This window comes from Muntiacus reevesi, chromosome X, assembly GCF_963930625.1.
Source record: "Muntiacus reevesi chromosome X, mMunRee1.1, whole genome shotgun sequence".
In the NCBI taxonomy this organism is placed as follows: domain Eukaryota; kingdom Metazoa; phylum Chordata; class Mammalia; order Artiodactyla; family Cervidae; genus Muntiacus; species Muntiacus reevesi.
The window spans coordinates 66,437,953-66,450,937 of NC_089271.1; the positions used below are offsets into that span (position 1 = coordinate 66,437,953).

Below are 12,985 nucleotides of genomic sequence, written 5' to 3' on the forward strand. Positions count from 1 at the left end.
CCATTTCCCTCCTCCCCACGGAAAAAGAAAAAATAAACTCCAAAATTCCAACATCTTTCAAGATGCCCAAAAGGCACCACTCTATGAAGCCCCTCCAAACAACTTTAGGAAGTATAGCCCTTTAGTTAACAGTGCTGGGCTTCTGGAATCAGAAGCATTGGGCAAGTTACTTCTCCTCTCTTCATCTAGGTTTCCCATGCGTAAAATGAAATCATGGTACATATTTCATAGGGCTGTGAAGCATTAAATGAGATATGTACACAGAGCACTTAGCAAAGTCCCTGACACTTAGTGAGTCCTCCATAAGTATTACATAGTAGAAGAAGTAATAGAAAGTTTCCCCTTCAGTAAAATGTTAACAAAAATGCCTCCCAGGGTGTGGCAAAGTTCTGCAGCAAAAGTCTTTTAAACTGTAATGCTGAACAAGCGTAACGGATTGGTGAATATTTTAAGATATATGGGGCAAAGTTCTAACCTCTCTTTTACAGAATATCCTTTCTCTGCACTGGAGGCAAAGCGGGTAATAATACCATTATTAATTAGTAGGAAGTAAAACCAGAAGATACATCCCTGGGAGACAAGCAGCAGAAGCCCAAACAGCAGTATTAAGAGCAGCACCCGCATACCGGACCTCGATAATTCCCTGGAGTTCACCTCTAACGCCCCTTTTCCCTTGGAGCCGCGCAAGCGTAGACTGATTTTTCTCCTCTCTCCCTTGTGCCCCCGCCCCCCCCCCACGCCCCGCCACGTCCACCCCACCACGCAGGCGCATCTCCTTAAATCCAGTCCCTACACCCCTCCTGTTTCTCTGCATTAAGTTCCCCCTCCTCTTTCTGCACCTCAGCAGGTTCACACTCTTCTCCGTGAGGGTGGCGGCGACAGAGAGGTCACGTGATGAGCATCTTGCTGCCCAACATGGCGGAGTTCGACACCATCTCGGAACTGGAGGAGGAGGAGGAAGAAGAAGCGGCAACGTCGTCGTCGTCGCCGTCGTCGTCGTCGTCGGGATCAGGCCCTGACGATGACGAGGAAGATGAGGAGGAGGAGGAAGAAGAAAACGAAGAGGAGGAGGAGGAAGAAGAGGAGCAGGTGGAGGAAACGCCGCCCCCGCCTCGGGTAGTGAGCGAAGAGCATCTTCGGAGATATGCCCCCGACCCTGTATTGGTGCGGGGCGCCGGCCACATCACTGTGTAAGCGAGAGGGAGCTATGGGGTTTGAAAAGGCTGAGATTTGGCGACAGAGGAATGAAGCGATCGAGGGGCGTGTGGTGTGGGGGAGGGCTGACTGAGGCATACAGTTACAAAAGGACATCTGGTCTAAATGGAGAAACTGAGGGAGATAGGTGTAAAGGAAGTGAGGAGAATGCAAATGCGATGCACCAACACCAGGTAAAGAGTGAGTATAGGACAGGGAAGTCTGGGGCTCGGAGCCAAAGGGATTGGAGTAGAGGTGAGTCTTCTTGCTTCTGTGTATGCTGGCGAGAATAGTCTAAACTGCAGGATGTAGCAGCGGATTCTTTGCTGTTAAGATTGGTGTCTAGTGGAGCCCGGTGACTGCTGTAACAAGTGACGAGACAGAGGCTTGGACTCTTCAAAACAGAAACAGGATATATTTTGTGAATAACGTTATAGACTATCCACTCACTTACATTTGCATCCATTCTTTTGTTTAATCCTTATGTAAAGGAATACAGTAATCCTTTCTGTGTGTTGATCACTCTGACATATTACACAATTAGATGTTCAGGTTGAGAGGCAGCTATGAAACGTTGAAAGAGCAATAGATTGAGAGTGAGGGCTCTTGTATGTTAGTCCCAGCTTTACTTCTTACTGGCCCTGTGACCTTGGTCAGGTTACTTTCTATTTCTGGGCCTTAATATCTCCATCCATAAAATGAGGGGTTTGGAGTTAGATGGTTTCTAAAGTCTTTTACCTCTGAGATAATTTAAGATACCTTCAGGAGATTTTGTATGTGCAAATAGTAAATATGCAAACATTAAATATGTATGGCATCAATCCCCTAGGAGCTGAGAATGATTTTTTGAAAACTTATGCAGAGTTTTTAAAAATTGAAATCTTGGATCATATTTGAGAAACTAAAAGGGAGAGAGCCCTTTAAATGCAGTGGTTTTCTGGGCTTTGAAGAGTGCTTTCTCATTTTTATGTAATGAAATGGACTGTAAATACTTGGAAGTTTTGAGTATTATATCATGTTCATCATCTTAAATATGCTGTCATTTACTGCATTTAAAAAACAGGACTATTTTTTCCTATTAAGTCATGTTGCCTATAATTTTGATACCTACCACTTTGACTTTCAGTTGAGTTCATATTATCTAAAATAATGTAATATGTACCACCTCCCCCCATCATGTTAGCTTTTAATTTTAACATGTTGAGTATTTTGATTGTAATATACTTTTGTGATCTTTGCATGAAAAGTATTAAGAAAGATTTTGAAATTGTGGAAGAATGTGAGGAGATTTTTAGATCTGCCATTTGGTTAGGCGATTTTAACACAATTTTTCTTGGTTCAAGAATTTTGCAGATAGCCTACAATGTTCAGATGCCAGCTTACTGCACAGTTTTACTTAGATTCCTTTCATCACTATGGAGACAATTTATTACTCAAATTGATTATGATTCTGGCACCAAAGTTTACTTTCATACAGATTATTTCATGTGACTAAACAGAAAAAGACTTTTTATTCTAGTCCATAATTTTATATTCCAACACTCCTTCCCCTCATTATTTTCTAAAATTCAGAAAACAAAGAACAAGCAAGAAAACAGAATTTAAGTTCTCTGAAACTTATTTGTGGTTTCATTTTACTCTTCACACAACCATGGTGAAGTACTTATAAATCTATTTTCAATTAAAAGCAAAGCACTGACACTTGCCATGCTCAGGCCCTTTTGATAAGTGTAATGTCCCTCCTAGCTTAAAAATTATGGAATAAAGAGCGTGAAATAGTGGTGCTCTTAATAACTGTTGGCATTAATTAAAGGCAAAACCTGAAAAGCAGCAAACCAGTACTTGAATTGCTAACCAATGTACATAATTTGGAAAAGTATTTAGTTGTACATGTTCTGTGACCTAGAAAGAACATTTGATGTTAAATGTCTGAGATTTGGAGGAAAAAAAAAAAGGTTGAATGTTTCGGAGAAAGTTTTACTGGATCTGAGAAACTGATCTTTCTATGATAGTAAAATCTTCCTTACAACAGATAAAGTCAAGTCCTTAGGAAATAGTTAATTTAATTTAGAAATGTCTAATATATCAGCCTTTGTTTAATTTTTTTCTGACATAGGAGTATTAGTTGCCCTATCTGAATGAAATATTTCTTATTCTCTCCCATCCTTATTTTTTTCATTCTTTGTGTAGTCACTTGTTCTTTAGAGGATGTTGTTTCTTTTCAAAGTTTAAAATTTGAGAATCATCACCTCAAATTCAGTATATCTTAAACCTAATATTTTCTCTCCTGACATTGGCTGTGCATTTCAGTTGCCCCATTACTGACTCTGATACTACCATTCCAATCTTCCCGGGTAATACTTCAAGTCCTTGAGTCATTTTTAACTCTTCCTTCTCCTTGAATTGTCCATTGCCAGTCTGTCCCAGAATTATGTCTTCATGCCTTTTAAAAGGTCTATTAGATTATTCATTTTTCTCCATTTCTACTGGCACTTTGCTAGTTTGGGTCACCATCTTCTTGAATTGCAGCCACAGTCTGTTGCCTCTTCCCACTCCAATCCATCTGGATGCTTATGCCAAATTAATTTTCTTAAAACACAGTTTAAAATGTCACTTTCCTGCTGAAAAACCTGCATCGGATCTTAAGTAGGTTTGAATTTTGTGCTCTCCTTCTCCACTCTCAGAGGTCAAGGAGTCCCTTCACTTGTTCAGAGCTCACCCCTCCACTGATGCCTTCCAAAACCTTCTTTTGCAACCTCCTCCCAGGCAGCCCCCCTCTCTATACTACTACCTCACTTGGCCTCTGTTAGCTCAGCCTATAACTGTATTCAGAATCTCTCTAATTCTTTAAAAATAAAGTAGCCTTCTTAGACCTATGTTCCCCATTAGCTACTGTCTAATCTCTTTTCTTTCTCCAGATTTCTTAAGAGTAGCTACATTCACCATATCTATTTCCTCTTCACCCTTCTGTTACCTGGATTCTGTCACCATGACCTCAGACAAACTGGCATCATTAAGATCATCATGACCTTCCTGTTGCTAAATTAATGGGCATCTTCCATTTTCTATCTTTTTGGTCCTCTGTATTGCATATGAGATTTACAATGACTCTCTCTTTCTCAGAGGCTTTTACTCCAGGGGTCACAAACACACAGGCCTTCAGAGGCAAGACAGGTCACAGAAAATGGTGCAGCTTGAGTGATGATGGGCCTTAGTAGAACTGGAAGGTATGTGTTTTGCCTAATGGTTTCAAATTCTGTTAAAAAACAAAATAAAACATTTACCAGCCAAACAAATTTGGAATTTCTTGGCTACTTTACTCTCCCTGGTCTCCTTATATTTTTCTGGTTGTTTCTGAACTGTCTCATTCATCGGCTTTTCTTCCTCCTTTGATCTCCAGGGTTTTGTTTTCATCCCACTATTCTCATTCCCTACTCTATCTAGATAGGTGGTCTCATCTTGGTTCCCGTGGTTTCAGTTATCTATTGTCTCCCAAATATGTATTGCTATACCAGACTCTGCTAAGACTCTTATATGGGCTTCCTCACCTAATGACTCACTGACATCTTAAATTCAATGTATTCAAAACAGAACTCATCCTCCCCTCTCCTGCCACATATCCTCACAACCCCATCCCAACCCCTCAAAAAATTCCTTCTATTTATGAGTTCTCCAAATCAGTTAAATCTGGCGAGTGGTTCATCTTCCCCATTCAGTCTTCTCATATCTAAGAAATCAGTGGGTATAAACAATATATGGCTTAAAATTTTCTTCTTTTCCTCCCTACCACCACTTACTTCCCTGATTCAAGCCCCCTTTACCACTCTACTTATCATCTTGTCTTCACCTTATCACCTCCACATCCATCCCTCAGTCTGCTGCTAAATGGACACCACTTTCCTGTTTAAGACTCTTGTGGTTTTCTCTTCATCTGTAGGATCAAGTCTAAGCTCTAAAACATGGAATATATGACTGGACCCTGCCTATCCATCAGCCTAATATCCTGACATTTCCCTTTACTGTTGTATTTTCTTATTCATAGCATGCTATTTCTTATCTCTCTGCCTCTGCTCAAGCTGGGGCCTTCATCTAGAATTCCACCACCCACCATTCTTACCCCACATGTGGTTACCACTTCCTGTAAGTCTTCTCTGCCCCTGCTAAATTGGAAGCTGAAATGGCAGGATAATCACTGGTTCCCTCTGAATTTTCAGTGCCTACCACAGTGCCTACCCTGAAGTAGACAGTAAAAGTAAGTTGAATAAATATTAGTTCTTTTAGTAAAACTCAGTATGCTCACCATAGTGTGTGCTGTATTATAGGCCCTCAACAAGTATTAGTTAGTAGAATCATCCTCTGGAGAGTAGTTATGTTTCCAAGCATCGATACAAAAATACTACCAGATTGGGGAGTTCAGGGGAAGGGTATGGCATGGCCTTACCTCTGAAAGCTTTGTTGAGCAAGACCCTCTGTGTCCAAATACCCTGTCTACTTATATCACCTTTACACATTGGTTTTATTATTTTAATAAGATCAGTCAGTCAGTTGAGTCACTCAGTTGTGTCCAACTCTTTGTGACTCCATAGACTGCAGCACACCAGGCTTCCCTGTCCACCAACTCCTGGAGCTTGCTCAAACTCATGTCCATAGAGTTGGTGATGCCATCCAACCATCTCATCCTCTGTTGGCCTTTTCTCCTCCTGCCCTCAATGTTTCCCAGCATCAGGGGCTTTTCCAATGAGTCAGTTGTTCACATCAGGTGGCCATAGTATTGGAGCTTCAGCTTCAGCATCAGTCCTTCCGATGAATATTCAGGACTGATTCCCTTTAGGATTGACTGATTTGATCTCCTGGTAGTCCAAGAGACTCTCAAGAGTCTTCTCCAACACCACATCTCAAAAGCATCAATTCTTTGGCACTCAGTTTTCTTTATGGTTCAACTCTCACATACATACATGACTACTGGAAAAACTATAGCTTTGACTACATGGACCTTTGTCAGCAAAGTAATGTCTCTGCATTTTAATATGCTGTCTAAGTTGGTCATAGCTTTTCTTCCAAGGAGCAAGCATCTTTTAATTTCATGGCTGCAGTTACCATCTGCAGTGATTTTGGAGCCCACGAAAATAAAATCTGTCACTGTTCCATTGTTTCCCCATCTATTTGCCATGAAGTGATGGGACCGGATGCCATGATCTTTGTTTTTTGAATGTTGAGTTTAAGTCAGCTTCTTCACTCTCCTCTTTCATTTTCATCAAGAGACTCTTTAGTTCCTCTTCACTTTCTGTCACAAGGGTGGTGTCATCTGCGTATCTGAGGTTATTGATCTTTCTCCCAGCAATCTTGATTCCAGCTTGTGCTTCATTCAGCCTGGCATTTCACATGATGTACTCTGCATTTAAGTTAAATAAACAAGGTAACAATATACAACCTTGACATATTCCTTTCCCAATTTGTAACCAGTCCATTTTTCCATGTCCGTTTCTAACTGTTGCTTCTTGACATGATACAGATTTCTCAGGAGACAGGTAAGGTGGTCTGGTAGTCCCATCTCTTTAAGAATTTTCCACAGTTTGTTGTGATCCATGTAGTCAAAGGCTTTAGTGTAGTCAATGAATCAGAAGTAGTTGTTTTTCTGGAATTCTCTTGGTTTTTCTATGATCCAACAGATGTTAACAATTTGATCTCTGGTTCCTCTGCCTTTTCTAAATCCAGCTTGAACATCTGGAAGTTCTCAGTTCATGTACTGTTGAAGTCTAACTTGGAGAATTTTGACCATTACTTTGCTAGGGTGTATGATGAGTGCAATTGTGCGGTAGTTTGAACATTCTTTGGCATTGCCTTTCTTTGGGATTGGAATGAAAACTGACCTTTTCCAGTCCTGTGGCCACTGCTGAGTTTTCCAAATTTGCTGGCATATTGAGTGCAACACTTTCATAGTGTCATCTTTTTAGGATTTGAAATAGCTCAGCTGGAATTCCATCATCTCCACTAGCTTTGTTTGTAGTGATGCTTCCTAAGGCCCACTTGACCGCTCACTCCAGGCTATCTGGTTCTGGGTGAGTGATCACACCATTGTGGTTATCTGGGTCTTTACGATCTTTTTTGTATAGTTCTTCTGTGTATTCTTGCCACATCTTATTAATATCTTCTGCTTCTTTTAGGTCCATACATTTCTGACCTTTGTTGTGCCCATCTTTGCATGAAATGTTCACTTGGTATCTCTAATTTTCTTGAAGAGATCTCTAGTCTCTAATTAATATTAAATATACTTAACAAGAGTTATTTAATACCTTATCAATGAATTATAGTTTTTGAGAAGTCAAATGACCTTACCACAATAATTGTAATTCCAAATCTGAGATGATGATGATCATAAATGGATATTTAATGATCTTTTTCCAAATAAAAATACATACATGGCTAAATTAGCTCCCACAGATTTAAGGTTTTAGAAAACAGAAATAATGAAATGTCTTTTGTAAGTGTTGTTTCAAAAATACTATATATCTGAGTATCTATCATTTTTCTTCTTGATATTTTTAGGGTAAATATTTGGATCCAGTGTATTGAAATACAAGAAAAATTTTATCTCATGACATTGTTTTCTTATTTTTATTAACATATATAATTATTTACCCTCAATAGTAGAGGTATATAATAGTAGAGATGAGAGTTTACCAATGCTCAGATATATAAATTTCTCACTAAAATTAATCTAAAAAAGCTGAAGTTATTACATATAGAATTGAAAACAGATAGCCAAATTTGTCAAACAGTGCATTTATGCAAAAAGTTAAATAGCACTGCAATTGTTGCCTTTTCTGTAAACAGCTGTCTTTGAGAAATTACAGTGAAGCATTGTTAATTTGTATTTGTATAAAGTAAATATTTTATAATATTTTAGGCCTTGAGAATACTGAAGCTATAGTAATTAGTCATTTTACAAAGCAGCAAGACATATTTCCATATGGAAGATTAAAGAAATTTAATTTTTCAAAATATCATTTAATTGTATGTCATAGACTTTCTTTTTTCTTGGTGTAGTAAATTCAGTGCACATGTAGAGTTCAATGCACATGTAGAATTCAATGCACTTTCTTCAGAAACAGTGTTACTACAAGTGCAAAGTTTTCTAGTGAAATGTGTTTTTTTGGCAGAATTTTAATACATTTTATCTGTTTTCTTAAACCTAAGGTTGTTTTCTTAAACAACCTAAACATATAAACTTAAATTTGTGCAGGATTTTCAGAGGCTGATGTACAGCCATTTTCAAAAGAATTAAAGACAGTGAGAGGTGTAAAGAGGAAGAAAAGTGGAAGAGCAACTTGAAGACCCATCTTTCTTTACCTCAGTTTCCTTTACTGCAAAGAATTGTCCCAAGAAATTAAAATTTGGGACATTGCAGACACTTGACAAATAAAATAAAATCGTTAAGAACCACCAGCTGGGTCAGCTTCAAACACATAATAGGCTCTTTATTTAATGAACCTGATAGAGTGAAAATGCCAGCAGTTCTCAAATACTTCTGTCTAATGCTGACAAACTCCACATCTTTACTCATGTCTCTCACTGATCACTCACTAATGGGTAGATGAGCTTGTCTAACCTCTGTGAACTCACAGATCTTATTAACTTAATGGCTTGCTTATGAAACAGAGCTGAGATGTTCATCATTTAGCAGTAGCCATTTCAACATTTTCCTGGTAACTACTAAGTAAAATGTTGTGCCAAAGATTATTTAAGTACTCATTTTAGGTGCTTAATATCTAATGTAAAAGTTAAGGGAAAAAATTGCTGGTAGGCAAGAACACAATTGCTACTGCCTTTTAGCCAAAATTATGAGAATATATTGGGCCTAGTTTGCCTACCTTTATACCTTTTAAAGTAGATAAATGTAGGCCATAATTGAGTATTTTAAAAAGTGAAATGACTTCCGTACCATTTCCTTACCTTCCCTTACCAATTCTATTTTTTTAATTTTTTTGACCATGCTGCACAGCTTGTGGGGTCTTAGTTCCCCAACCAAGGATTAAACTTGGGCCCTCCTCAGTGAAAGCATGAAGTCCTAACTGCTGGACTGCCTGGAAATTCCCTGCTTTACCATTTCTAATATACTTTTTATGTTTTAGAAAAGACAATCTCTTTTTATATTAGAGAAGAAAATTTGTAATGTGAATTTAGCAAGAATTTTTTGAGAACCTGAGCACTGAGCTAAACACTGTGAAGAATACAGAAAAAGCAAAGTATAGGTCTTGCTTTACAAAGTTAAGAGGAAATTTACCTTTAAGAAACTCATGTGGATCAGCAAAGAATAAAGGAAAATATCTTTAATACTTTTGAATTGTATAGTACAGATTAAAATTGGCTATCAATGTTCAGGGAAAGGGAAATCCATGAAGACTTGTAGCAGGGGTTGGAACTTGGCTTGAGCTTTAAAGACTGCACTGGATTTAAACCAGGGAGAGGAAGCAAAACTAGGAAGAGGATGCTGAAGCTGAAACTCCAATACTTTGGCCACCTGATGCAAAGAACTGACTCATTTGAAAAGACCCTGATGCTGGGAAAGATTGAAGGTGGATGGAGAAGGGGACGACAGAGGATGAGATGGTTGGATGGCATCACTGATGCAAAGGACATGAGTTTGAGTATGCTCCAGAAGTTGGTGATGGACAGGGAAGCCTGGCAGGCTACAGTCCGTGGTCGCAAAGAGTTGGACACAACTGAGAGACTGAACTGAACTGAACGGAGGAAGCAAGAGAAGCCTCATAAGCAAAGAAAAGAGCCAAAGTAACAGTGGCAGTGGAAAGGAAGTAAATGTTATGAAAATGACTTCAAAGGAACAACAGTATTTGGGACCACTTGGATATAAGCAAGGTGCAAAAAGTAGGAGATAAAAGGTACAAAAATGATATCAGGATCTAGGTTAAAGAGAGTCAATGCACCATTGAAAGAGATGAAGAATTTGAAAGGAAGGAGCCAGTTTCAAATAAAAGGTAACATTTAATTTTAGATGTGTTCACATGAGGTATAAAGATATCCAAATGAAAATTTTTATTTTTGTTGTTGTTTTAATTTATTGTATTGAAGTATAGTTATCTACAATGTTGTGTTAATTTCTGCTGTACAGGACAGTGATTCATTTACATATGTATGTATTCTTTTTCATATTCTTTTCCACTGTGGTTTATCACAGGATATTGAATATAGTCCCCTGTGCTATATATTAAGATCTTGTTAATCCATTCTATATATGTTAGTTTACGTCTGCTAACCCCAAACTCCTACTCCATCTGTCCCTCACTCCCCTCCCCCTTGGCAACCATAAGTCTGTTCTCTATGTCTGTGTGTCTGCTTCGTAAATAAGTTCATTTGTGTCATATTTTAGATTCCACATATAAGTGGTACCATATGGTATTTGTCTTTCTCTTTCTGACTTGTTTCACTTAGTAAATAATCTTTAAGTTCATCTATCTTGTTGCAAAAGGCATTATTTCCGAATGGAAATTTTTAGTATGCAATTAGAGGTGAGGGTCCAGAGCATGTTGGGAAATATAGAATTAGAGATATAGACTTGATGATCATCAGAATAGAAGTGATTTTCAAAGCTATTAAAATAGATGAACTGTTATATTTCCTTCAGAAAGAGAAGCAGATGACTAAAAGCTAAATTTTGGGAAAAGATAAGTGTTAGGAGAGAGTGAACAAATGGGAGAGTGTTGAGAAAGGAGTGGTAAACAGCATCACAGACTGCAAAGTCAGGAGGGGAAGTTCTGAAAAGAGGGTATTGAATTTAGCAATAAATAAGATGAACTTGTCTTTCTAAATAAATTTGCCAAATAAGGAATTATTTTCAATAAAATAACAATATCAAAAGACAGACTTCAAAAGATTAAGAAAGGATGGGATATTAAGGAAATGGAAACAGAGGCAAAAAGTTTATTTGTCTGATGATAAATGCAAAGAGAGAATAGCAAAGCTAATTTTTTTTAATAATAGAAATATTCCATACATTTTGAGGAACACATGTCTATATCCTCTATATATTTGGTATGTGATAAAAGAATAGCAACTGGGAAAAATCTTTAATGGCAGTAATCTCTAATAGGGGTAGGAACAAATTATAAACATTGCATCTAAAAGACAAGAGGGAAAAGGACTCCACACTTCCATTGCAGGGGTTATGGGTTTGATCCCCTGTCAGACTAAGATCCAGTGGCATGGTCATAAATAAATAGATAAATGAAATTGGATTTTAAAAATAAAAGACAAGATATAGGAATAGAAATAGAACTCTACTTTCAAATGTATCATGTTTATTTTCATGAAAACTATATCTGTTTCTTTGTTATGCAATAAGAACTCTATGGAATAATGAACTGAATTACATCTTCCTTACTAGTGATAAAGCCACTGTTTATCTAAATATTATTTAAATGAAATATTTCTTGCTGTGTCAAATATTTGCTGTTTATTGATCACTTAGTACACAATTGCAAATATGTAAATAATACTAGAGTATTAATTTCTCAAACAGCACATGAAATTTGCCATAAAAATTCATGTACAAGAGTACCATTTTATTTTTAACTTTGACTGTACTCCTCTACGTAAAGACTTAAAGAAAATGTTATTATGGGGATGTTATTATGAAAATATTATGTTTTCATTACATGTACTGACATCTAGGGAAGTAATGACATTTTTAATGAAGTTATGGTCTTTTTGCAATTGCTAATTAATTTTCTCAACTCTTCAAAACTAGAATTTTTTGTTTGAAAATGCATTTTAAACGTATAAAGTAAAATTTATTTATTCATGGATGTGTACCTTGCTGCTAACTACTAAGTAAGAGTCTTTGTGTTTAAAACTAGCTTGGGTCCTTGTAAAGGAGCTATTAGCATAAATAATACAAGGAGACTATGATATTCTCACAGAGTTTTAATAGGACATTGGATTCTTAAGATGTCTATAAAATGACCCTAAGACCGAAATGCCATACATCAGTAGAATCAAACAGTACACAGAGTAGCTCATTGTTCAACAAACTTTTATTAAGCAGTTAGATTCCATTGTGCTGCTAAGCATAATGGAAGATAGCAAAGTAAATAAGTCATAGTTTTTGTTCTCCAGGAGCTTAATATAGGACAGAAAGAACTTAAGGATTAGCATTTGAATTTTGGTTGTCCTTGCTTCCCTGGTGGCTCAGAGGGTCAAGAATCTGCCTGCAGTGTGGGAGACCTGGGTTCCATACCTGGGTTGGGAAGATACCCTGGAGGAGGGCATGGCAACCCACTCCAGTATTCTTGCCTGGAGAATCCCCATGAACAGAGGAGCCTGGTGGGCTACAGTCCACAGGGTCTCAAAGAGTTGGACACGACTGAGCGACTAAGCACAAGAGAATACAAAAAAATAGATAAACACAATCTCTTACTATAATGACTTTGGGCAAATCATTTAATTAATTAACTTTTGAAATAAAAATTTTCTGTCAGATTCCTTCTCTGTAAAACAGAGGTAACAATACCTTTATTGCAGGGTTGTAAAGTTTAGAGGTAATATATTTACCTATAACAGTGTCTAACTCATGGTAAATAGATAGTTACTGGTAACTGTTACTATTATTGTCTACCTCACAATGAGTTCTTATTAACTGTTGGATGTTTTTTTCCTTTTGCTTACACTAACATAAATTGTAGTCACTCTGATATATCATCTAACATGCAGGAAATGACTTTTGTTGTTCCTACTGAAATCAACAAGGAGGTGAAGGTAGGCTTATAAAAATCAT

At 37.4% G+C, this 12,985-nt stretch overlaps 2 protein-coding genes across 3 annotated transcripts in view; both read left to right on the top strand.

Annotated features, from left to right (window-relative positions):
- PIN4 (peptidylprolyl cis/trans isomerase, NIMA-interacting 4) overlaps nt 1-12,985 on the top strand; it is a 1,195,450-nt gene that overhangs the window by 1,126,261 nt on the left and 56,204 nt on the right. The gene's annotated exons all lie outside the window — the stretch shown is intronic.
- The window catches only part of CHIC1 (cysteine rich hydrophobic domain 1), a 37,345-nt gene continuing 25,136 nt past the window's right edge, over nt 777-12,985 (top strand). Inside the window, exon 1 of one of the 2 annotated variants that reach the window (XM_065915764.1) lies at nt 777-1,190. In XM_065915764.1, the coding sequence (XP_065771836.1) occupies nt 895-1,190 (296 nt within the window). In that variant the 5' untranslated portion in view covers nt 777-894. The remainder of the gene's footprint in view (nt 1,191-12,985) is intronic. The other variant, XM_065915763.1, reaches the window with a different exon arrangement.